Source organism: Ailuropoda melanoleuca, chromosome 6 (assembly GCF_002007445.2).
Source record: "Ailuropoda melanoleuca isolate Jingjing chromosome 6, ASM200744v2, whole genome shotgun sequence".
Classification (NCBI taxonomy): domain Eukaryota; kingdom Metazoa; phylum Chordata; class Mammalia; order Carnivora; family Ursidae; genus Ailuropoda; species Ailuropoda melanoleuca.
In genome coordinates, this window is record NC_048223.1 from 105,179,598 (window position 1) to 105,205,358 (window position 25,761).

At 43.2% G+C, this 25,761-nt stretch overlaps 1 protein-coding gene across 1 annotated transcript in view; it reads left to right on the forward strand.

The window, feature by feature from the left end:
* The first annotated feature begins 12,845 nt into the window (after positions 1-12,845).
* CFAP58 (cilia and flagella associated protein 58) overlaps positions 12,846-25,761 on the forward strand; it is a 111,685-nt gene continuing 98,769 nt past the window's right edge. The window contains exons 1-5 of the mRNA XM_034663243.1: positions 12,846-12,928; positions 17,665-17,946; positions 19,967-20,115; positions 23,208-23,364; positions 24,217-24,411. Coding sequence (XP_034519134.1) covers positions 12,920-12,928; positions 17,665-17,946; positions 19,967-20,115; positions 23,208-23,364; positions 24,217-24,411 — 792 coding nt within the window. The 5' untranslated portion in view covers positions 12,846-12,919. The remainder of the gene's footprint in view (positions 12,929-17,664; positions 17,947-19,966; positions 20,116-23,207; positions 23,365-24,216; positions 24,412-25,761) is intronic.

Below are 25,761 nucleotides of genomic sequence, written 5' to 3' on the forward strand. Positions count from 1 at the left end.
ACGCGACGTCGGCCCTTTTCTTTTTTTGCGGCTTGAATGGATTAAAATAACTCAGCAAATTGAACGATAAGCCAATGTTTCTTTGTTTTTCTCCCCGAGTAACCCGGCACAAAGGAGCATGGTGACTGCCCGCTTCCATCTGTAGAGGGCGCTGTAGGATCCAAAGCTTGTTTACCGTTGTGCAGTGGGACCCTGTTTGTGAATTCGGCGCGTGGGACAGCGGCCGCACCACCCCGGTGGTCCTTAATGGGTTATGAAGTCCATAACATATTCTTTTCCACTTGTGAGGTGCTGCAATGTCACAGCCAGTGGAAGTGGCCGGCAACGGTTTGAAAAAATGCTGCATGAAGTGGCTTTGGGGGAGTCGCACGCCACAGAAGGCGCCTTGGGGAAATTATGAGAACACACTGTCCAAATGGCTATCATCGCTGCTGCTGTTGGGTCTTAGATCACCTATTTCCCTTCCTCTCGGAGCCGGCCAAATAACTTTAACACTCGCCTGGAAGACATTAGGCTGAGTCTCACAGATAAACAGGCGGTGAGACAAAGTGCTAAAAATAGACCCCCTTGGCCCAGGTTACTCTTGTTTTCAAGCTTCTGCTGTTGCTCATAGAGCTTTCCTTACATCAGGGACAGATGGCAGAGTTTTGGGGGCGGGTGGGGAGGGAAGGGGAATGGGCTTGTAGGGGCCAAGGGCAGGCTGCCCCAAGATGGGCCAATTTGGCAGGAACTTTATTTTGAGATAAAAGCAAGCAAGCTCCCGGCAGATTCAGGAAAAGCTCTTCACCTCCCCCTCAACCGCCTGCCTGCACTAGGAAGAGAGCTATTAACAGAGATTCCTCTTTACCTAAGAAGCTTCTCTGCATAGTAAGGCAAGTTTCGTTTTCCAGACTTCTCCTTTCAACGTCCGGTGATGGGTCTTTCTCCCTTTTGTATACTCAGGCCCCTACCCCGCTCCTCAGCTCACATTACCTCCTGTCGCCTCACTGTCTTTGGAATTTCCGCGTCTATATGGGTTCCCCTTATAGAGGAACCTAAATTTGATTTTCTCCTGTTAAAAAAATCTATCTCATGGCAGTTTGATTCTTGGTCTTCCTAGTAGAAGGACCTTAACGGGCAGAGGAAATTCCTCCTTCTTGACTGAGCGATCTAGGGAAACATTTGTGAAAGAGCTGTGTATTGCCAAAATGTCTGCAAAACAAATGCCAAACGTCTGTCATTCTTCCCAAAGCAGGCAGAAGAAATTCTTGGAGGGTAGGGACACTGACCTAAGCACCCCTACACTGGCTTATAATCCTTGGGGTAAGACTTCAGGGTTCTGTATGCTGGAATGTGAAGGTTAGTACTGAAATGCCCTCTGGGATTGTCATTCTGTGAGCAAAGTCGTTTCAGCAATTTCAGCTGTGTATATTTATTTATATAAGGAACATTTATTAGGTTTGTCTTTCCTTTAAACTTGATTTCACTCTTTGTGTCTTGGTGTGTCCTGCGTTGGCTCCCCTCTGCTCTCAGCGCAAAGTTCACTATGTAACCTGGCACACAGGCCTTTCATGAATCCTCCTAGACTTGTCTCGCCAAACTCATATCTCACTACACGTTCCACACCGAAGTCCTTGGGGTTCTTGGAACTTGTGCTTCTTAGAATGTGATATGGGCTTTGTTCCCTGCCCCCACCCTGTAGATATGCACATGTGCTCTATCTTCTGCCTGCAACCGTCATCCACCTCTTTCTCTAACCTGTCACCCCATGCACACACACTTTTTTCTGGCCTGGCTAAGTCTTCAAAATAGGCAATTTCTCTTCCAGGAACTCTTCCTTGAATTACCATGCCTTGGTTAGAATCCCCTCCCCGCCATGTAGTTTCCACAGTGCCTTGTGCTTACTCTAGAAAGTGTTTTTAAAAGATGGGAAGGAACAAAGATTCAGCTTCTGGGAGCAGGAGGGATCAAGAAGTTAGGGACCCTCTGCTTCAAACACAGAACAGCTGAAAAAAAGGTAGCGATGATTGAAAGGAAGAAAGGGGGAGCTCTAGGGGTGAGGCAAGAAGAGAGAACGCAGAAGCATCTTGGGAGAGTTGTCTTATTTTAAATAAGCCCAGATGGCTGACTGGAGGTGAGGACTCACTCAGGCCTTGGGTTCTAGAAAGGCAGAGATCTGGACTGGGGACCCCTGCCCACAACTGGGACCCTACCTAGGAGCTTAGGGAATAGAGGATGGAGAAAAGAATTCTCCCACTCGTCCAGGATCCCAGCAAGGAACTTTGTGGTTTGTCTGGGGCTCTGGATGAACCGAAGTTGTCTGCTATAGAAATGGAAACCACTAGCCTGGCTATGGCACGCATAGGTGTGAGGCCCCAATTTACACAACCGGTGTGGTGAGGGAATCCTGAAGTCAAAATATCAAAGCTGTTTCCAAAGTGATGACTCTCCTTGGTCCTGTCAGAAGTGATTGAGAAACCCAGGTGTTTCTTCTGATCTCTCGCAGCATAAACAATGCCCATTGAAGATGAGCTTATAATAAGAAATTATAAATTAGGGAACAAACCACATGAGGGATGGGATTGGTAGGTATAATAAACAAGAGAATTAGCCTCTTAAGAACTCGATACAACAGCGCAATTTGAAACAGCCTATAAGATAGTTATAGTTCAAAATAATTAGATAAAATGATAAAAAAAGATAAAACGATAGAAATAACACTATGAAAAAATAGGCAAATTTGAGAAGTACAAATACAATATATAGAAATAAAAAGTTTAGTCATTGACACTCAAAAAAACTCAATGGTTGAAACTCTTAATAAGCGGTAATATCAGTCAAAAATCCAATAACAATAACTCATTAAAAAGGGGAAGGGGCACCCGGGGGGCTCAATCGGTTAAGTGTCTGACTCTTGGTTTTGTCTCAGGTTATGATCTCGGGGTCCTGAGATGGACACTCAGTGGGGAGTCTGCTTCTCTGCCTCCCTCTCCCTCTCTCTCTGCCCCTCTCTCTGCTCGATCTCTCAAATGAATAAATAAATAAAATCTTTAAAGAAGGGAGGGAATAAAGAGAAGCGACATATTAATCTCATTTACAAATACTCTATCAGAAATCCTAATTAAAATATTACAGAATTCCAGCAGTATATCAAAATATAATTAAACACTTCTGTAGCATGATAACAATCAAGGATGAAGTTCAGCCCCAAAACTAGTATCATACTACGTCTAGAAACGTTCAAGTAAAAAAGATATCTCAATGTGTTGATGTGTGCTTCTTTAAATACAAGTGAGGCTGAACGGAACATGATTATTGGCCATTTTTATTTCTTCATTTGTAGATAGTTATAACTTTGCCCATTTTTCTGTTGGCTTGTTTCTTGTGTGTGCGTGTGTGTGTGTGTGTGAAGGTAAATGGAATTCTTTTCATAACCTCAAGTGCTGGATGTCACTTCAAATTCCACAGTGAAAGGTGACTAGTGACCAACACCAGGCAGCTGTAAGGCAGTCTCACACTGTACTTCACAGTCAAGAATATTAAAAAAAAAAATAAACCCAAACAAACATGGGGACAGATTTCCTGTTCACCCCCAGCTGTGATTATCCCAGTATGTGGAATAAAATACACGACAAAGGGAGAAACAGGAAGCCAACGCTAGTCATGAACAGGGTGATGGATGGAGGAAAAAGAGCATTTTCCTTGATTTGGTCAGTCTCTTGCCATCATGAATTCACTTTTGTGTGCAGTTTCAAGAGGTAATAAGTTGGTTTACAGAGCATTTCACTGGAATAGGCTGCTTTGCTGAGACCTCAGATGTGTCTGTTGAACAGGACAGATGATTTACATTTGGCTATTTCTTTCTTCAAGGCCTGTGCTGGGAATTGCTCCCTCTTCTAGGAATTTTGGAACCAACAGGTTAGAGATTATTTACCAATAAAAGTGAAGTCGAGAGAAACTAGGTCACACAGTCAGGGTCACATTATTGTTCGGTGATGGCACAATAGGTAAAACTTCCAGCAAGTGGTTATACTATCGCTTTAAGCACGTTATATATAGCGACTCATTTAATCCTTGTAATAACCCCACACAGAACGTATCATTAGCATTCCCATTTAACAGATGAAGAAAATGAGTCCCAGAGAGGCTAAGTAACTTGTTTGAGGTCACACAGCTAAAAAGCGGCAGAGCCAGGATTTGAACCGGCACTTTGGCTCCAGAATCTTGACCTCAACTACTATATTATATCTTTCTGTTCAAAGTAAATCCCCTTCAAATGTACAACTACATGGAATTTCCCTAAGAATGAGATTACAAGGTTAAAATGTTTTTCAAGCTTTTTTGAAAATACACTTTACCTCAGAACCCAATATACTCACATATAAGAGTGTGTTATAATTGAAAGATTCCCTAAAAACAATCCTTATGCTTACTGCACGTGAGACACTCTGATGTGCTCCCTCTTCTTTTTCTACCCATCTCTTACCCTTCTTGAAAATAAAAATGCAGGCCACAACTTACTAATGAGTCATGATCCAGAGTAAGAGAAAAAAATGCTTCTTTCTTTCTTTTTTTTTTTTAAGATTTTTATTCTTGGGGCGCCTGCATGGCTCAGTCAGTTGAGCATCCAACTCTTGATCTCAGCTCAGATCTTGATCTCAGGGTCATGAGTTCAAGCCCTGCATTGGGCTCCACGCTGGGCATGGAGCCTACTTAAAAGAATTTTAAAAAAAAATTCTTTATTAATCTCCACACCCACCATGGGACTTGAATCCACAACCCTAAGATCAAGAGTCGCACGCTCCACTGACTAAGCCAGCTAGGCGCCCCCCCAAAAATGCTTCTTTAAACCACTCTTCTAAGTTGCATCTCTGTTATGAAAGCTGTTAGTTGTTTATACATGTTAAATTTCCAACCACACACAGCACGTGGAGTGGGGAAAACTGTCAGATAATTTCTATCAAACTTGTTTCCGGTCAGTAGGTATTCATTGCTCTCCCTGTAGTTAATGTCTAAAGAGGGTACCCTGGGACTTTAAATCACTATGCTGTAATCCTAGGAAAAAACCTGCCTTTACACATTCACTTATTCATTTACCCACTCATTAATTCAATAAATATTTGAGCACCTACCACATGCCAGGCGTTGTGCTAAATCAGGAGTTTGGCAAACGACAGATGGCAGGCCAACTCCGGAGTGCCACCTGTTTCTGTAAGTAAAGTTTTACTGGATCAGAACGATGCCCATTCATTTCTGTGCCGTCTGCGCCGGCTTTCGCGCTACAGTAGCAGAGCTGAGTACAGAGACCGTGTGGCGGAGGAAGCCCACAGTATTTCTTAATCTGGTCCTTTACAGGAAAAGCTGGCAGATTCTGGTGCTAGAGTCTAAAAATACAATGTCAGTTTAGACTGGTCTCTGCCGTCCTGGAGGTTTGAATGGTCCTGCTCAGCTTCAACTGGGTTTCAAGCGCCTGGGCGGGGGTGGGGGGAGGGGGGGAGGGGGGGAGGAGGGGCTCGAGGCTTTTTGCCTCCCTCCCATTGTTGCCTCCGAGAACACCTGTTCACAGTAGGTGCTCCGCAGTACTGTTCTGCTGCTGAAATTACTCAGTATATCTGGCAGCAGAGATTGCAAAGAGAGAAACCTACTCACAGGGTAGAAAGGAGAGTTTATTCCTTTAACATAACACATAGTTTCATTTTATAGATGCCTGTCTGCTGCTATGGGGAGCCAGTCGTCAACTTCCACTGAGTACCTATTGTGCATCTTGCCCTGGCGGTAAGAAAAAACATTGGGTTCAAACCTTGGCACTTGTATCAAGGAGGGAGAAAGAAAGGAGATAAATGCATTTTACTGTAATCCTGAATACTTCTGTGGGGGGACCTGGTGTGTACCTGGGGGTGATTTTGGTTAACCACCTTAGGGTCTCAAATGTTTGTGTTCCAATGGCTTTTAACTTCCCTTAGTCACTAAGCACTCCTGAAAGTAACTGCTGTGTGCGTGCGTGTATAAGTGAATCATGTTTTTTCTTCCTTCATCAAACTTTGTTTTGACCGTCTCTTCTGGGTCAGCACCATAGATATATTTAAAGAAAAATCTGGTCCTTCGAGTCTGGTGGGAAAGACAGAAATAAACACATGGTTTCAATATTGTGTATTGACAGTGACACTGAGGGTTTTCTAGCAACACAGAGGAGTACCAAACTAGGGAAGACTTCCTGGAGGAGGTGACACTGAGTTGAGCTTTGAAAAGGCTAACTGGACAAAGAAGGAGACGTAGGATATTCCTGACAAGGGACCAGCATATGTAAAGTCTAGAGGTGTTCGAAAATAGGGTGTTTTCAGGGAATAGCAGATATAAGAGCATCGGCCCATCATCAAAGGGATTTGTGCTTTGATTTTTTTAAAAAAATTATTTATTCACTCATTTATTTATTCAATTTAATTATTCATTTGCGGTGGGAACAGGTTGTGTGGAGCTCCTCAGTCTTTTGAACTAATCTGGTTAGCCAGTTCGTTTGCGGAAGTCCTCACTGGCTCTTGGAAGGCGTCAAACTGCAATCTTGGCCTGGCCTCTCTTGCAAGAGCACCCACCAAATGAGCCGTCAGACCCAAACATAATCTGACTGGGGGAAGCACAGTTGCCATTAAGCCAAGAAAATGCAAGGCAGGTTGGACGACAGCGTGGTTGTTGACACTGTCATCCCCTTCTGGTGAAAATTATCGCCTGCAGTGGCGGATCGCCCACTGCTGCCCGAGCTGTGTCGCCTCCTCCTCCGGTATCAAGAGGGAAGTTTGTACAGAGACCCTTTGGGAACCGATGTCAAATGCTCAACAAATGTTCTGTGAAGTTGGGTCTGCAGCAGGCTGGAAACGGAGCAGATTAAAGGAATAAAATATGGCCCTCACCGTTTTGGAGAGCACCAGCCAGCTGGGCCTCTGTTCTGTCATCCAAGGTGAGCAGGGGGGCGGCTGATAAATACTATCAATTTTCTGGAACACGTGGGCTTTTAATCTTCTCAACAGCCTGCAGGAGAAATGTTAGATGTGATGACTGGAGCGGTTTCTGCCCTGTTGTTTTGGTCCCCAAATACAGTTTTCAGATTTCATGGACACTAAATTCAAGCAACATCACAAGAACGCCTGCATAAACAGGATTTGTGTTGGTCAGGGCTTTGGGGTTTTCCGGGCGTGTAAGCAATGGACACCAACTCCGTCTAGCTTAAAGAAAGGAGGTGAATTTGTTGGGAGGTCCTATCTGGCAGCACTCAAGAGCCTTCCCAGGATTGTTACCAGGCTCTGAAGAGGCATCAGCCACCAAGGAGGTCCCCTTCTGCCGACTCTCCCTTCTTCCCTTGGGCCCGTGGATGTCCCTCCATGTTCAATTGCTTTATTCTTCCCCCTAGGCAGCCTACCTTTCTCTGCCTCTCCCGGGCTTCACATGCTCAGTTCCAGGCCCCAGCAATGAGTGGCTTGCAACTCCTGACCCCAATTATAGATCCCCAGGAAAAATAATGGAATTGACCTCATGTGGTTCAGGTCTCCACCCCAGCCCTTTCAGCTCTGGCCCCAGAGAGTCAGATAAGGCCATCTACAACATTTTGGCTTCTGGGAGGTACATACTTCCTAGTGGGAGTTACTAGTTTCAGAGAAGGGGATTGTGGGCTGCTCAGACTCCCCCCTAAATTGCCTCCAGGACCCCTCTGATCCCTTAGAGGAGTAGGTTTTCTTTAGGGCACAGTTGCTTTGCATTGCAGGCTGGGAATTTCCATGGAGGACCACATCTCAGTGTTTCTTTCTGCTTTTCTGGAGTTTTCACTTTATATCCTTGCTGGGTGCTATGGAGGAGGTGAGCGCTATGTATATAACGCTGTCCTTATTAACGAGTCATAACACAGCTTGGAAATCCTAGGAGGATACCGTGCGAGGCACTTATATCCAGGTTTAAACAAAGAGCTTTGCAGAGGTATTACAGTTCGTGATCATGTATTCAGATTATCTGGCAGAGCAAAGGGGTGTGTCCTTGGCTGTTCCTGGAACAAACACAAAGTGTTTGCAGCCACTTCTCTGCATTCACCCACACACCTTGTTATCAACATTAGTGTCCACTGGCCTCTGAGAGGGACCCCACCCTCGCTGTAGCAGGATTTTTGCGTTCTTGCCTTGCTATCTGCCCAGTGCTCCTTCCCATACTTGGGATTCCTTCTATTTTCTTCCATGTCTCTAATCCACCTGTATCATTTAAGGTCAAGTTCAAGGGCCATGTCTACTGTTTAGCTTTTCCTCATATGCCATCCTTCACTGTTCTTCCTTATTTTAGAACTCATTTGATACACATTCACTTAATAGTTATAAACTGAGAGGAGTGAAGGCCATTTATATTAGTTTGCTGGGGCTGCCATAATAAAGTGCCACCAACTGGGTGGCTTAAACAAGAAACTTACTTGCTCACGGTTCTGGAGGCTGGGAGACCAGGGTCAAGGTCTCAGTGGGTCTGGTTTCTCTGCGTGGTTGCAGATGGCCTTCTCGCTCTAGCTTTCCCCTGTGTACATGCATCCCCGGTGTCTCTTTGTGGTCCCAATTTCCTCTTTTGATAAGGACACAATTTAGATTATTTTAGGCCCACTCTCATGGCCTTATTTTAACTCAGTCACTTCTTTAAAGGCCCCATCTCCAAATATAGTCACATTCTGAAGTAAGTGAGGGTTAGGGCTTCAACATATGAATTTTAGGGGGACATGGTTCAGCCTATAACATCAGTGGAGATGGGGCTGAAGAAAATATAACATGATCCTTGTCTTCTTGTTTGATAGCCTGGTAGAGAAGACAGATATTAAGCAACCATTTCTGTGAATACATGATTAAGTACCATTGTGGGAGGGTCCAAGAAATAGAACACATGGTATTTGTAAAGGTAATCTGGTGTTGAGGGCTGGTCAGAAAAGATCTCCCTGAGAAAGTGAGGTCTGAAGGAAGGGTGGATGGGAGTCAGCCAGGTGAAGAGGGAGGGTTGAGTATACTGGAGGGAAAGATCTGCCTCTGTGAACTCCAAGCAGTGGGAAAGAACACGACATACACAAGGAATTGAAAGAAGCCATTGGGCTAAGAAGTGAGCTGTGGGAGAAGGGACCAGAAAATCAAAGGGGCCAGATTACACTGGATTATATTCCGACATTCTCCTTTCAGTGCTTATGACATCCAGCCTTGGACTGTTTTAAAAAAATTTTTGTGTGGGGGAGGGGTGCCATACATGTTTTGCTTCTCCTTAAGCTCCCATAGGAGGAGATCCTTTCTTCAGCTCCATTTATATTCTCCACAGTATGCAGCATAGGTTGGGCATATAGTAGATGCTCAATAATTAAGTTAAGTGGATGTAAAGAGAAATGAAATTGATAGAAGCAACTCTTGTCTAAAATGAGGGGCTGACCCAATCTTGGTAGTCTGAGTTTCTCCTTGAGACTTTCAAAGGTGAGGACTTTTGGTAGTATGATGCCACCTAGTGCTCCTTTTTATTACAACAACAAAGGGGAGCAGGGTCCTCAGTAATCTGGAAAATTGGAAATAAAGCACTTTCTTTCATTAGCATAAATTAATTTGTTCAACCACCCATCCTCTCATCCATTCAGCCATCCAAGTTGATGTCTACCTACATCTCTTTCTTGTAAGTTGAAGGTGTCGTGTTCCTTTCCACTTCCTGTGGATCCCTGATTTCCTTTGTTCTGGTCTTTTTGTCCCCATATTTTAAGTGATGCTCTCAGGCATCAGTGTCTAGATTGACAGAGCACCCATTGTGCTCAATATTGGCATGGAATGTTCTAGATGATCTAGACCATCATATAATGTTAGAATTAATTGCAGATTTTCCTTTTTCTCTTTCTCCCAAAGCCAGATTGTGAATGCAAAGGGCAGTGACTCTGCCATAGTTAGTTCTGTGGTTCCTGAGGCCAGCCTTGTACCTACAACGTAGCCAGTGCTTTAAAAAAGTGTTTTCTGGATTGAATTTCTGTCCCCTTGACAGGTCATCTGCTTGTAAAATAATCCTTCAGGGGATTCTTGGGAAATGGGAAGACATATAGCACTACAATGGACGCCAGTACAAAATATGGGTGGCCAGGGCCCTCTAAGTCTTTGTTATGTACCTTCAGGAATGTTATGGAGTCTCTCTGGATCACGGTGGTCCCACAACCTGATAGTCCCAATGTGCGATCAGGTCTCCTGTAAACACACAAAGCACCCTGAGTCGTGTTGCCTGCCCTATGTTCACCTCATTCTAATTAGCTTGGCTTGCAGTTTGGTTCAGCCTGCTTCTCCAGCTTCATCTGCCACCTCTCCCATCACCTCCATGCACATCATGCCTCAGCCATATTATGTCATGTTTGTCTACCAGATATACAATCTCTGTTCATGAATGAGATATAATTGTACAAATGTGAATTTTCTCCAAGTTCACTCACAAACTTAGTAATGTTCCAAATAAGATTTCTCATGAAGAACTTGAAAAACATCCTGAAAATTATATGGGGTGTTGAAGGTTCATCAGAAGCAAGTGCAGTCTTGACGGAAGTAGGGGTGGGGGACTTGCCCTTCAATCATGATGACTGGCTACAGAACCAGCGTGGTACTGGCACAGGAGCAAACCAGAGTGCTCAGAACATACCCATCTGTATTTGGGAACCAAGATGTTGAAAATGGGCTCACTTCATTGAGAAAAAAAAAAACTGGATCCTTATCTCACACCATATGCAAAAGTGAACTCCAAATGGATTCTAAAACTGAATGGTAAGAAATAAAATTATGAAACTAATGGAAGAAAATGACAGAGACCTTTATGACCTTGGGGGAGTTGAGAAGGACTTGTTAAATCATCTGAAAAAGTAAAAAAAGAAAGAAAAAAGATGAAGGGCTACAAAATGAAGGACTGTTGTCTTACAAAGGACATTACAAGCAAAGTTTCCAGTTTTTGAAGGCAGATTTATGTCCAGACTTTACAAAGACCTCTTGCAAATCAAATCAAAAAGAAAAAGAGCAATTGAAAAATAGAAAAGGCTATAAATAGACACTTCACAGAAGGGGACTCAAGTGGTTTACAGATGTATGAAGAAATGTTCAGTTTCAGTAGCAGTCAGAGGGATGCAAAGTAAAACAAAAATATGTTGATACTACGTCCATGATAATTGACAGAAGCTATCAAATTGGCTAATTAGATGAGGAGTATATGCAAGGCACTTACAATAGTATCTAGCACTTAGTAAACACTGTGTGAGTGTTTATGAATCAACAAACTACCATGAGCTGGCAAGGATGGGAGTGGGGGACAGAAACCCTTGCACCATGCAGTGGAGCATAGTATAGGGCAGCAATTCGGGGGTGCAATCCAGCAGTACTGGGTGAAGGTAAGTACCCAGGGCTGCTTCCGGGTGACTAGGCACCGTTGTGCCATTGGAGAATAGTATCCACCACTAGGCAGATGAATTTGAAAAAGGCTACCTCCTGGATGGTTATAGCCTTCTAGGTTCACGACAACCAGGGTAGAGAGCTTTTGTGGGAAGAAAAGGGCACATCTTCCTTCAGCGGTGCACACGACATAAGGAAGAGTAGAGACTGTGTTCCAGCCCCCACATGCCCTGTGGCTGGATGTGTTTGTACAGGACAAATTGCATAACCCAATGAGATGGCCCTGTGCATCCCCTATAACTTTACAGTCTCATTCGAGACATGTATTTCTTAGGAATTGCACGTGGGTCCATAAAGGACCAGGGACAAGGATGATTATCCCTGCATTGTTTGTGGTATTGGAGAGGTAGAGGTAGCCTTGGTATCTGTTTGGGGAATGGAAGTTACGTGTGTGGATGCCCAATATGGAACGTCATGCAGAAATCAGAAATGATGAACTAGGGTTGCAATGCCAACTGCAAAAGGACAGATCTGGAAAAAGAATATGGAGTGAAAAAAAGTAGAAAATAAGGTGATCCCTAAGTCCAATATCATTGTCAAACATTTAAAAAACACACTAATAAAAGTGTATACACTTTTCAAAAATACATATCCATGCACGGTAGCCTTAATGGCTATGGGACTGAGGAGAGGTGGGAGTAAGGATGGGGATAAAGGGAAAAGATACTACAAGAGAGGCGTCTCGCACGTTTGGAGTTGTTTATTCCAACACTCTGTACCTGAAGGCTAAAGGGGATGGTGGAAGAGGGGGAGAGGGAGAAGAAACGGTCTTGAGAGAGGAGCCCCAGATGAAAGGTAGCTTTTTACAGTGTGGTTCCATATTCGTTTTCCCAGGGTGCTTCGAGCGCTGCACCCTGTTTTTCTCACCACTAGTGACTAAACCCTTTGAAAGCAGGGTCTGTGTTTTCTCTACCTTACTTTGCCCTCCGTGTCTTGCGTACCGTAGCTGGTTCATTAGAGTTGAATTGACTCGAGCTGAGATTATTTCTTGTTCCCGCGACCGAACCTTTGTCACAGAGAGCAGACGGTGTCCGCCGGTTCTTCCAGAAACCTCTGATCCATATTTCCATCTAAGCTTTAGTCCTGGGCTGGCCCTAGACGCCTCCGGGCTCTGCCCCACCACCCTCTCTCCTGGCGCCTCTTGCACGCACCTTGGGATTCCGTCTAGCCTTTTAGAGGCCCCGCCCCTTCGCCTCCTTGGCCCCGCCCCACTCAGGATAATTTGCATATGCCTCTAAGGGACACTGCCCAGGCGCCCGCCCCAGAGGCTACGCCCCTGTAGGTCTTCTGCCTGTTTCCCTAGAGGGCGTGGCAGTTGCCAGGCGACGGGAGGACGCGCCGAGCGCTGGGTTTCTGCCCCCTGCGCTGGATACAAATAAAGTGGCGCCCTTTTAGACGCTGGGGGGAGTGCACAGCCCCTTCCTCAGACTCGGGCCCAGTTTCCGCGATCACCACAGCAGCCTCTGAGGCCACCCCCAGAAAGCGTCAGGATGGCCGAGGTCAGGAGTCAGTGCCCCTCTTTCTATCGTCTCTCGCTCGACTCCTCCCCATAGTCCCTCTCCTACCGTTTACTTATCCCCTGTCACATCCATTGATTCCGATGTTTCCTCCATCAACATCCTATCCTCACCTGCAGCCTCACCCCATTCCTCTGTCTCGTTGGTTCTGACCCCTTTACCAGGAGAGAGACAGGAGTCTCTTCTTCAATTAGGTAGACACACCCCACCCCCACTCTTAAAACTGGCTCTGTGTTAAACATAGTATGAAATTCATGAGTTCCCAGACTAACACGTGACAGGCACACACTCCTAGATTTTGAGCCATAAGGTGATACCACAGGAGCGACACGACGAAATATTGATGACCTGGAGGAAGGCTTCATAGATACCCACTGTCACCCTTATTCATTGATCCTTGTCCACCTGTCACACCATGATTCCCTATCATCAGATCACCTGCTGTGACACATCTCCTTTAAGCTCTTCACCCACCACCAATGTCCTGTCATTAATCACTGTGTTAAAATCTTGTAGCGTCATTCACTCCCCCTCTTTGCAGTATACCCCATCTTCAGCCTCACTGATGAGGGGTCATTTCTTCAGTCCTTTATTGACCCTTTGTCCATTAGCACCCTCATTTGTAATTTGGACAACCTCGAGTCCCTGTCATCACTTGCTGGTCACTGTCCCCATTCACCATGGTCCTACCCCATTCCTCCATCGTCCCATCAGAGTCCTCCCTCATCTCACCTATCACAGGGTCAGTCCCAACAAGGGTCAGCTACATAATTGGTGAGACTCAATGAAAAATGAAAATGCAGAGCTCCTTGTTCACAAATGATTAAGAATTTTGAAACGAGGGGCGCCTGGGTGGCACAGTGGTTAAGCGTCTGCCTTCGGCTCAGGGCGTGATCCCGGCGTTATGGGTTCGAGCCCCACATCAGGCTCCTCTGCTATGAGCCTGCTTCTTCCTCTCCCACTCCCCCTGCTTGGTGTTCCCTCTCTCGCTAGCTGTCTCTATCTCTGTCAAATAAATAAATAAAATCTTTAACAAAAAAAAAAAAAGAATTTTGAAACGAGACAGCAGAGTATTAAACCAAGTGTGGGGTTTATTGAGCAAGAGGCCCTGTGCACCCTTGCAGATTGTGTACCCACCAGAAGCCTGGTCCCCTCTTCTCTCATCACCATCACACCCTCATTCTATTCTCCTTCCTTCTATCTCCTCTATACCATTCACATCCCTCATCATTCCATCTTCTCCTCCACATCTAGTCCCCCTTATAAGCTCCATCTCCCTGTGGGCAAAGCTCCCTCCTTCCTTAGCATGCAACCCCCTTCCCACTCTCCTCCTCTTCACTCCTGGGCTCCTCATGCTCGTGTTCCTCTCACATCCACACAGCGGTGGCCACCATACTCACCCTGTTACCCTAGCTCGTTCATGTCCCTTTCCTCCCCATCTCCTCCTCCTGTTCCTTCTAGCTCTCCTTTATTTGTCTCTTTATTTGCTTTTGAGCATTCCCTCCTTTTCTCCCTCGCCGGTCATCTTGGTTCATTTCATTCTTCTTCATTCTCCACACATAAACCCCAGATACCAACACCATGAACAAATTATTTCCCGGTTCCTTCCCCTTCATGATCTCCTCTCATTTCTTCCCTTCTTCTATTTTTCTTCCTACTCGATGTCAGCTAGGTTTTCCTCACCTCTGCTTCCACAAGTCTCCATTAATACTCTGGCCTCATTTATCACTGCAGCTCTCCTGTCCCTTTTCCTTGTCATTCTCTCACTGATTGGTATTCCCAGTGCCCAGAGCAGTGCCTGGCAGATGGTAAACACTCACAGGATAGGTGTTGAATGAAGGAACATCACAGTTCCTTTCTGACTTGTTCATGTCAAAATGGTACTTGCAAAATAGATACCATTATATGCTCTGACGGAGTAGACACCAACTGGTTATTAGTCAGAGCTCAGAGACTATTTTTGCTGTGCTTTTAGTGGCCATATATTTTTAAAATGCCAATATGAACAAATCTGTTTATAAAAGTTCTTTTTAAAAACTTTGCTTTCCTTGATATTTTTCCATTCCTGTGCTAAGTGCCAGGTGTACAGGGAAAACCTAGTCTGCAAACAAATCTTTAGGCTAGTGATCAAGCGTTGACATGAACACCGTTTGAAGGGCTGGAACTGAGAACATTGCCATGCTGCACCTTGCTGTGTGCTCGTGTTTAGCATCAACAAGGGGGACACAGGGCAGCAGCAGCACCATATTTTCTTAGTACGATTTTTCTCTCCTTGGTGGAATTGCTATATTGTGATGTTGGCAATAAGCTGCTTTTAGTCGGGAAGGAAACCTCTGTTGAGTTTAACATTAGTACTAATGTTGTTATACAAAATGTTATAGATATACTTGCTACTCCGAATCTATTTTAAGGTGTGGATTCTTTTGCTTGGGTGCCATCTTTGGAAATCAACAGTACGAGTGTTTTGGAAAACCAAAAATGTGTAGACTTTCTCTATATTGGGCAAGACAGGCTTGTCAAAACAGAAGGTAAACGAGATTGCTTACCCTAAATCTGCAGGGTGAATTTAAATTTTACTTTCTTTGGGGCATTAGAGAAATCATCTCCGTTGATTTCTTTGATTAGCGATAGAGTGTTGATGTTGGAACTCTTTTCAGGGTAGACTATCAAAGCGTCATGTTGCATACATAAATAAGGCCTTTCAAAACTTATCAGTTCCAAAGTCTCGAGTGGGTCTGTGGGGCCTACAGATTAATCCACTTCATAGCCCTTAGCATTCCACTGAAGGCCTCCAGTCTGTCCTTACCTCCCTGTTTAGTCTTCTCTTTCCGTCTCCCTGTCATACTCCTTATACTTTAGCCAACTTGAGCTTCTTAACCAATCGCAAATCCTGGATACTGCTGGGCCCTGAGCGTTTGTTCAGGCTTTGCCGTGGGCCAGGCATACCTTTTCTCTCCATATTCACCTGTGAAAATTTTGCTTTCCCTTCTGGGCCTGCTCAAATACTACCTCCTTTAGGAAATATGCTTTTATTCTTGCTGCTGGGAGTAATTCCATCTTCCTATAGGTCCCTTGTAGAATGTTGAATCCATTTTATGACAGGTATCAAATTCCTTACTTCCATTGTCTGAAAACATATCCCATCAACTATTAATGTCGAAATTCCCTGTGGGAGGGCTGTTTATTCCTTACCTTGCTGCCTCCTACATTCTCCCTCATGCCAACTTACACATAGCAAATGTTCAATGAACATTTGCCGAATAAATAAATAAGTATATTAACCATCCCCATTCTTTGTTATTATTGTGCTGTATTAGTTGGCTAGGCCAGCTAGAACAGAGTGCTGCGAACAGGGTGGCCTTAAACAGTCGAGATTTATCGTCTCTCAGTTCCAGAGGCTAGAAGTCTGCAATCAGGGCATTGGTGGGACTGTGCTTCCTCTGACTCTAAGTAAAATCCTTCCTTGCCTCTTCCTGGCTTCTGACAGTAGCTAGCCATCCTTAGCTTTCCTTGGCTTATAGCTGCCTCAGTCTAATCCCTGTGTCGGTCTTTGGGTGGTGATTTCCTGTGTTGGTGTTCCTATCCAAGTCCCACCCTCTCCTTTTTTTTTTTGAGATATAATTGACACGTGATATTGTATTAATTTTAGGTATACAACATAATGATTTGATGTATATATATATATATATATATATATATATATATATATATACATACATACTGCAAAATGATTACCAGAATAAGTTTAGACATCCATCACTACACAGTTACAATTCTCCCTCTTTTTATAAGGACACCAGTCCTATTGGCTTAGGGCCCACCCTACTCCCGTATGACCTCAAGTTAACTGATTTTATATATAATGATTCTACCTCCAAACAAGGTCATATTTATAGGTACTGGGGGTAGAACTTCAACATACCTTTGTGGGGAACAAATTCAACCCTTAACACTAGAGAAATGAGAATTCTTGTATAACCGACTCCCAGGTTCTCATCTAAGTCATAGCCAGATATGTTTGAATTACATCTGTATGTCTGGGCTTTTTAAAAAAATAATTTGTTGTCCATCTGAGCATGGGAAGCGAATCTGGAGAAGGCCTATGAACACGGCACAGGGGGCGTCTCAATACACCTGTGGAGGTGACCTCACCTAATTATTTTAAGAGATAAAGATGATGGAATATCTTTTAGGAGACTATTCCATATTTCGGATGGGGTTTATTGTCAGTCTGTGAGATTTCATGGCATCGACAGCAAAATCTCCTTATAACTGACCATGAGATGCCATGGCTTTCCTCTGTAGTCCTGGGGGCGGTGAGAAGCAGAATGAAGTGAAAACAAATCAGGGCTTGGAATAGTCATAATAGCTATCAAAATTTATTGGGTGCCTCCTGTTTGCCAGGCATGTGGCCAAGTGTTTAACATGAATGATCCTATTTAATCTGCTCTTTGACACCACGTGGTAGGAAATATTACTATTGTGTACATATATATAATATATTGTTATTATATTATATGTATTATTATCCTAACACACATGTGTACATTATATATGCATCAGGGGATAAACAAGACGTCTTTCCATCATGTAGTTTTGTCAGTGGCCTTTATTTTGCTTCAGTGAAGGTCTCGCCTTCATAGCTAATAATAGCAATCCCCGAATAGTAATGGTGTACATGTTGCAATACTCATTCCTCTCCCTGCTCGTTTGTACAGGAAAAGAGTGAGAAACTAGCCCTGGAAGAAACTGCATTTGAAGAAATCGAAAGGGATTTTCAGGTGGTTCTCAATGAACTTTCAGGAGACAAAAGTCTGGAGAAATTTAGAATTGAATATGAGAAGCTTCATGCTGTCATGAAGAAGTCTTATGACAATGAAAAGCGTCTGATGGCCAAATGCAGGGAGCTAAATGCAGAGATTGTGGTTAATTCCGCGAAGGTCGCCACTGCCCTGAAGCTCTCCCAGGATGATCAGACCACCATTGCCTCCCTGAAGAAGGTTAGTGATCTTGTAGAAATGAACCGAGGCAGAGGGGCCATAAATGCATCCTATATTTGAAACGTCTTTCTTTCCTTATATTGGCAGCTCTAGGCTGGTAGTAAATGAGTTATTAAGTAAAAATTTACATGATTTATATATTCATTAAGCCTAGGGACTAATGTTCATTTTCAAAGGAAATAATTAGCCTGGGTGAATTTCACTATGCAGAAAATAACGTAGAACCTTACTGGCTTGGTTTCTAAGAAATAGTGGGTTAGCTAAAAGAGTTAGAGGTAAGTAAATATAATATTAGGGACCTCGGTATGTCTTGCTTGATACAAGATGAATAATTAAATATCTCATAATGATAGCTTTGTTAAGGATTTTTTTAAAAGGATATTTTCATATTTTTGCTTTTCCCACTGTTTTAGGAGAAATTACCTTGAAAATTCCTAGATAGTAAATTTCATGATCTTGATTCCTCCTTAATCCTCCCAGTTCCTCACAATGGGAAACCAGGGATTCAGTCTGGGGAATATTGAGGAAGTTTGGCTCCTTTTTACCCTTTATTTTTTTCATTCTCAACTGTGCTGCATTATTTTGAGGGTAAAATGTAAGTGTTCCTCGTTGATCTCAGGGTGATAAAAAGTTAAGAGATTTTAATTTATAATTGAAACCCTAGTGATGAGAAATAACTCATGAACTTTTTAGATAAGTCCCTTGATATCATACAATGAAACATCACCCAATTTAAATGAATCTCCAAGACCAGTGCAAATTATGACATCTGTTTTCTTAGAAACGACCTTTTTTATAGTGCTATTTTCTCTCTATTGTCATTTTCTTCTTTTGCTGAAAAACCAATAAAAGAAGGCTTTAATTCATTTTCTGATGAGAAAAAGCCCCATTTTTTTAATTGTAAATTAAAAAACTGGAAATGCAAGTCATGAACTGATTAAAATATAATTGGTGATTGATTGGGACAAAACTTCGTATAATCGTATTTTCATTTAACTATCCTTCATTTGTTTTGCTGAAAATAGTACTTATGGTTGCCTCAAAAAAAATACCCCATAATTGTTTTGAATCACTAAATTATGTAAAGTTACCCAAGACCCTTCTCTCTCTCTAATGTAATAGTGAGCACGAATTTATGGAAATCCTCTCTTCCACTCATTTTATGACTTGTCAACATGAAAGTGGAATATTGTCACCTTGAGCTTATAGGTTCTTACCTGTATAAAGGACTCACATTCCAAGGGACAAAATTTTGCTAAAAAAATTGAGGGGCAGGGTAAAACTCAAGGCTGTCGCAACATTTACTATGCTTTGGTCACTTACTTGAATGGTTGTAATTCCCTTTTAAGTATTTATGTTAATATTCCACATTGCATTTCGAAACAGTAAGAATGCCCAAACTACTTGAGTTGTTTCCACTCCCAGCGAAGGGCTTTGTTTTTCCCCTGTGAACATTTGATGAGAAGGACTGGGTGTGGGTTTCTGGAATGAGAATCACCGAGGCTGTTGTGTACAATTACATGACAGTGAAGACCACCGTGCTATGAATTGTTCTAAAGCTGACATTACCCTCCAGGACTGCTTACTTGGGACCTGAGAACAAAACAGTTTTTTTAAATTTGGAATCTGTCAGGACCTTCACATTTAGGGCTTGGATCCAAGGCCACTCCTTATTATTTTTTTTCCTCCAAAAATATCTGGACTTGGAAAGCACATATACTTTCCTTTTTAATTTTGTAAACCTATCTTAACATCTTTATTAGAAATATCCCTCTAGTTACAGCAGCCCTTGTAGGATGTGAGCCAGGACCCCTCCTAAAGCTGCTGTTGGGTATTGACTAGCTCATGTTGAGCAATTCAGTAAGTCAATGTAAATGGAATGCTTAATGTATAATATGTAACCTTCTTTCCCCATAAATGACTACTATAGTGGAGTTGTTTTGTTATTCTGTTTGCTCAGTTTATCTTGCATCTGGATCGTAGTTTTGTTTTTCTCATGGATGTCCCGTGGCCCATATAGGAAATCGAAAAGGCCTGGAAGATGGTGGACTCAGCCTATGACAAAGAACAGAAGGCAAAGGAGACGATCCTTGCCCTGAAAGAGGAAATAGTGAACCTAACCAAACTAGTGGAGCAGGGGTCTGGACTGTCCATGGACCAGGATAGCAAGTAGGTCATGACTTCTTGATGGGTGTTGAACTTGCTTTTGCGGAGGCGCCTCTCTTCGGCAGATGGCCCGGGGCTTGCAGTGTCACCTTGAATGTTCTTTGTGATACAAGAGTGTCCTTCTGTCGTGGGTTCCTGGAGATCGTTTTCCATCTATCGCTATTTTTTTGTTTTTAATTCTCCCTTTCTCCATACCCAAGAGTTCCTAATTTGTGGTTATATTAAACTTCTGGCTCTGCAGAAATATGAACTATCCGAAAACGAGTAAAATATTTTAGGTTTCTTTCAAACTTTTGTGGACTGGGACTGGCTGCTTTTCTGCTCTGATTTCCAGCTTCTTCCCCAACTCCCGCAACTCCCATGATTAGCCCCATCACTATCCTTCCTCCTTCTCAGGTTCTAGGCCAGGAAACAGGTTCTAGGCCACTCCTTTATCCCTTAAAGCTTCATCTTGTTGATTCTGTCTTCTTTTTTTTTTTTTTTAAGATTTTATTTATTTATTCATTTGACAGAGAGAGACAGCCAGCGAGAGAGGGAACACAAAGGGGGAGTGGGAGAGGAAGAAGCAGGCTCATAGCGAGAGAGCCTGATGTGGGGCTCGATCCCAGAACGCCGGGATCACGCCCTGAGCCGAAGGCAGACGCTTAACCGCTGTGCCACCCAGGCGCCCCTTGATTCTGTCTTCTAAGCATCACTTCTGTCATTCCCCACTCGCTATTAGCAGTGCTAATGCCTTGCTTTGGGCCCCTCATTCTCTGCTGGATTTGGTGATGGACTGCTCACTGGTTTCCCTGCCTTCAAGGAGACATCTCCCCTCTGCACCATCTTCCGCATCTCAGATTTAGACTTCTGAAACATGAACCTGTGTGCTTCTATCTCCAGTACATGTTCCAAACACCTTCAATAGCTTCCCATTCCCAAAGGATGCAGCCTCGTCTTGAGCTTGTCTTTCAGGGTCCTGCATAGATCTGCCTGTCAGCCTCGCTAGATTCACGTCCAGAAACACCATGCTTGCTTATGCCTCCACACCTTTGAATGTGCTGTTTTCTATGCCAGGAATTCTTTTGCTTCCTTTTGCCACACAGTAAGCAACTATGCACCCTTCGAGACCTATCTCAAACACGTCTTAATTTCATCACTCTCAGCATCTCTGTTTCAACCTCCTTCCCATCCCTAGAACCAATGACTAAGCATGAGAGTTACTTGTTCTCTGTTTCCATAGAACCCAACCAACATCTATCTCAAGTATGGCACTGATCACATTGTACTGAAATTATTTGTTGATACACTTTGTTACCCATTAGGCCGTGAACTCCTTGAAGGAAGATACCTTTACCTTCCCTTTAGGAGTCTAGCACTGTGCAGGTCATGCGAAACCTTGCATTAAATAATGAGTCAGGGGTGAGCACACACTTCCTTAGCCATTTTTGACCATATCTAACTGGTGTCTAGATTTCTCATGCTTTGTAGGTGTATTTATCCAACGTGGAGAGATGGTTCTAAGTGCAGGCGTTGGGGGAGGGACTAGGAAAACTAACAGTAGATGCAGCGTCCATAATAATGGGCTCCATTTTCTCATTAAAGAGGTCACGCCTCATCAGAGCAACTACTGAAGAGCTGTGGGAGGGAACCGACCAGTGAGGGGGAGTATTTTTTTTAAAGATTTTTATTTATTTATTTGAGAGAAACACAGAGAGAGAGGGCACAAATGGGGAGAGGGGCAAAAGGAGAGGCAGAGGAAGAAGCAGATTCCCTACAGAGCGTGGAGCCAGATGTGGGGCTTGATCCCAGAACACCCCCCACCCAAAGTCAGACGCTTAACTGACTGAGCCACCCAGGTGCCCCAGTTACGGGGGGGTATTAATTCTCATTCTGCTCTGATTTCCAACTTCTGCCCCAACTCCTGCAACTCCCATGATTAGTCCCATCACCATCCTTCCTACTTCTCAGGTTCTAGGCCAGGAAACAGGTGAGGAAGAGAAGAAACTCTCCAGGCCAGAATTTCACCTTCAACAGTGCACTTAGGTGTAGCTGTCTTCATAGTAACCTTAGAATTCAAGGTTTTGTTTCTGGAAAAGAAGCTGAATGCGGGCTTGAAGGTTCCTTATTAAATAGTTATGTTCTATCAACATATTGGTAAAAAAACATTGTCAGATTACTGTGCTTCCGACAGTCGTTTGATGACTGTCCATGGCAAGTGCCTCAAGGGCAAGTCCTCTGCTTTCTCGGGTCTCATGTAGCTGCCTTGCTCTAGACCTTAGCTCTGCAGCACAGGTCAGAGCAGACATAGTCTTTCTACTTTCAAAACACTAATTCTGCGGAAAGTCATGCCAAATCATACGCAATGGTTTTTGAGATGTGGAAGTAACTGGTTTACAATTCAAATCAACAAATATTATCACATACTCTCTCAAAACTGGCATCATGAATGATTTTCCAAATTTTGTTCTTGGGAACATTTTATCTGGTTGCATCCCTTTGGGAGAAACTAATCTCTATGGGTGAATGGATAGAAAACTGGCACTGTGTATTATTTGCTTATGTTTATGCTTCATTTTAGACTTTATGGCTGTGATCATAGCCCTCCACTGGATATATTAACCAAATAATGTCTTAAAGTAATATCTCCTTAGGGTTAATTACAAGAATTGACGATAGCAATGTAGTCTTACTGTAACAAATTCAAATAATACAGAGGCGTGGAAACTAAGGAGTAAAAATCATCCCTCCAATTCTTCCAACCCTATATTCCACTTTTCAGAGATAACCAGTTACCAGTTTCAATCAATTTTTCTGCACTTCTATAAAAATGCCTATAAAACACATACACACACATATATACAGACACTGTAATTATTCAAAGATAAGAAAAGGGATCATATTATGTATATTATTATTGGAACTTCTTTTTCCGTTAACAACTCACAAGCAGTGACCATGTCCATGGTCAGGGCATAAAAATCTTTCTCTTTCACACCTGAGTAGTGTTAGTCTTTGACCTGAAGTCTTGCCTATGAACACAAGCTCAGAGGGTGATAAGAAGGACTCCTGAGCTGATGGCCTTTTAGTCTGACTCCTGTGTTCTTCTTTTTCAGTATCCGAGATTTACTGAAGTTCAAAGAAGAAGTGACCAAGGAGCGAGACCAGCTCTTGTCAGAAGTGGTGAAATTACGAGAGTCCTTAGCTCAGACCACTCAACAGCAGCACGACGCCGAGCGATGCAGGGAAGAGGCGGAGCAGGCCATCAGTCAGGTCTGCTCTGCCATGGAGGGCAAGATGAAAGAACATTACCTTCCAGAAGTCCTTCCCATCTTGTTCCTCTGTTAGATTTACCCCCTGGTGCCCAAACGAAGTTCTGCTTGTTTCTCTGGTTTGTTCTTGCAAGAGCAGTTTGATTTGTGCATTTCCTCTCAACAGTCTGTGTCTGAGAAGTCACTAAGACCGGGCACTGCTTACAGTTTTGGCCTAGGAAGGTGTCCCTGGTAGAGGCCAGAATGCCCTGCATGTGGGGATGGTGGCAGTAGTTGCCTTGGCTGTTCTCCTTTGTAAGCACTGTTTTGAACTCTTTTATGTAAATCCAGAAGTCAAATAGATGATTCTCACATGCAGTCTCCAGGAGAAAAACATGAGACTCCTTTGAGCATGAGACGACAGAAAGATTTTTCATAGATTTTGGCCATCATGATAAAACTCTAATGTTTTGTTTAGTAATATCCAGGACTCATGTGAAACAATTTCATATTTGGGGTAGCTGGTGACATTTTATTTAGATCCTATTGATACAGAATTGGATGAATTCTCTCTGAATTCTTTTCATGCTTAACTTCTCTAGAATTCTAGGCTTCCATATTTCATTGGATTTTACACCATTCTTTGTGGATTTGTTCCCATCATCTGGGTGGATGTTTGGTGTTAAAGCTCTGAAAAGCAATACAGAATATTCTTGAAAAGTTTAAACATTGGGGTTCAAAGATGACTGTCCTGCAGGGGAAAGGCTACTACAAGGTGACTGCCCTGAAAAGAGAAGATCTGAGAAAGGGAGAAGCTCGGCTTCTCCTGGCATGGGCTTCATCTCTTTCCTCCCTGTCCTTTCTGTGCCCCTAGTTCCAACAAGAAATCCAGCAACGTCAGAACGAAGCTTCACGGGAGTCTCGGAAGAAGGAAAAACTAGAGAAAGAGCTCAGACAGATTCAGACGGACATGGACAGCAGGCAGACAGAAATTAAGGCCCTCCAGCAGTACGTGCAGAAGAGCAAGGAGGAGCTTCAGAAGCTGGAGCAGCAGCTGAAGGAGCAGAAGGTGCGCAGGGCGTGGGCTTCCCCGTGGTCCCCGCGAGAGCAGGAAAGGTGGCTTTGGAGCACTTTGAATTTTCTTTGGAAAGCAGCAAACTCTCTTCACTAGAGATGTGGGTAACATAACACTTAGCATTGCGTTGCTCTTTGAACAGTTGGGAGAGGTAGATATGACCTCCTTTGTTTTTGTTTTTTTTTTCAGCTCCAACGGGTTAATTTCTTTGGAACCTTCTACTGATGTATAATGTACACATAGAAAAGTGTGTAAGTCACAAGTGTACAGCTTGATGACTTTTCTCCACTTACACACATCTTGGTCACCTGCACCCAGCCCAGTAAACACTACCCCAGATGTCCCCTTGTGTCCCCTCCTGGTCACTCTCTCCCCCAAAGTTCACCTCTATTCTGAATTCTCAGCAGCGTTTAGTTTTGTCTGTTTTTGTACTTTACAGAAATGCAATCATACAGGGTATACTCTTTTGTGTTTAACTTCTTTGGCTCAATGTTCTGTTGGCGAGATTCATTTATGTGGCCGCGTAGTTAGAGAGCGGCATTGTCCAGTACAGTAGCCACGGGCTACATGTGGCCATTTAAATTTAAATTATTTAAAATTAAATAAAATGAAAACTTTTAGTCCTCAGTTGCACTAGTACCATTTCAAGTGCTGACTAGACACATGGGCTAGTAGATACCATATTGGACAGCACAGCTAGAGAACATTCATATCATTGCAGAAAGTTCTATTGGATGGAGCTCAATAGATCATTCACACTCATAGTATTCATTGTGTGACCATTATATGATTTATTTTTAACAGGCTTATTTTTATTTTATTTATTTATTTTATAATAATATTTTTTTATTATATTATGTTAGTCACCATACAAGACATCCCTGGTTTTTGATGTAAAGTTCGATGATTCGTTAGTTGCATATAACACCCAGTGCACCATGCAATACGTGCCCTCCTCACTACCCATCACCAGTCTATCCCATTCCCCCACTCCCTCCCCTCTGAATCCCTCAGTTTGTTTCTCAGAGTCCATGGTCTCTCATGCTTCATTCCCCCTTCTGATTACCCCCCTTTCTTTATCCCTTTCTTTTCCTACCGATCTTCCTAGTTCTTATGTTCCATAGATGAGAGAAATCATATGATCATTGTCTTTCTCTGCTTGACTTGTTTCACTTAGCATTATCCCCTCCAGTGCCGTCCATGTTACAGCAAATGTCGAGAACTCGTTCTTTTTGATAGCTGAGTAATATTCCATTGTATATATGGACCACAGCTTCTTTTTTTTATTAATTTTATTTTATTATATTATGTTAATCACCATACAGTACATCCCCTGATTCTGAT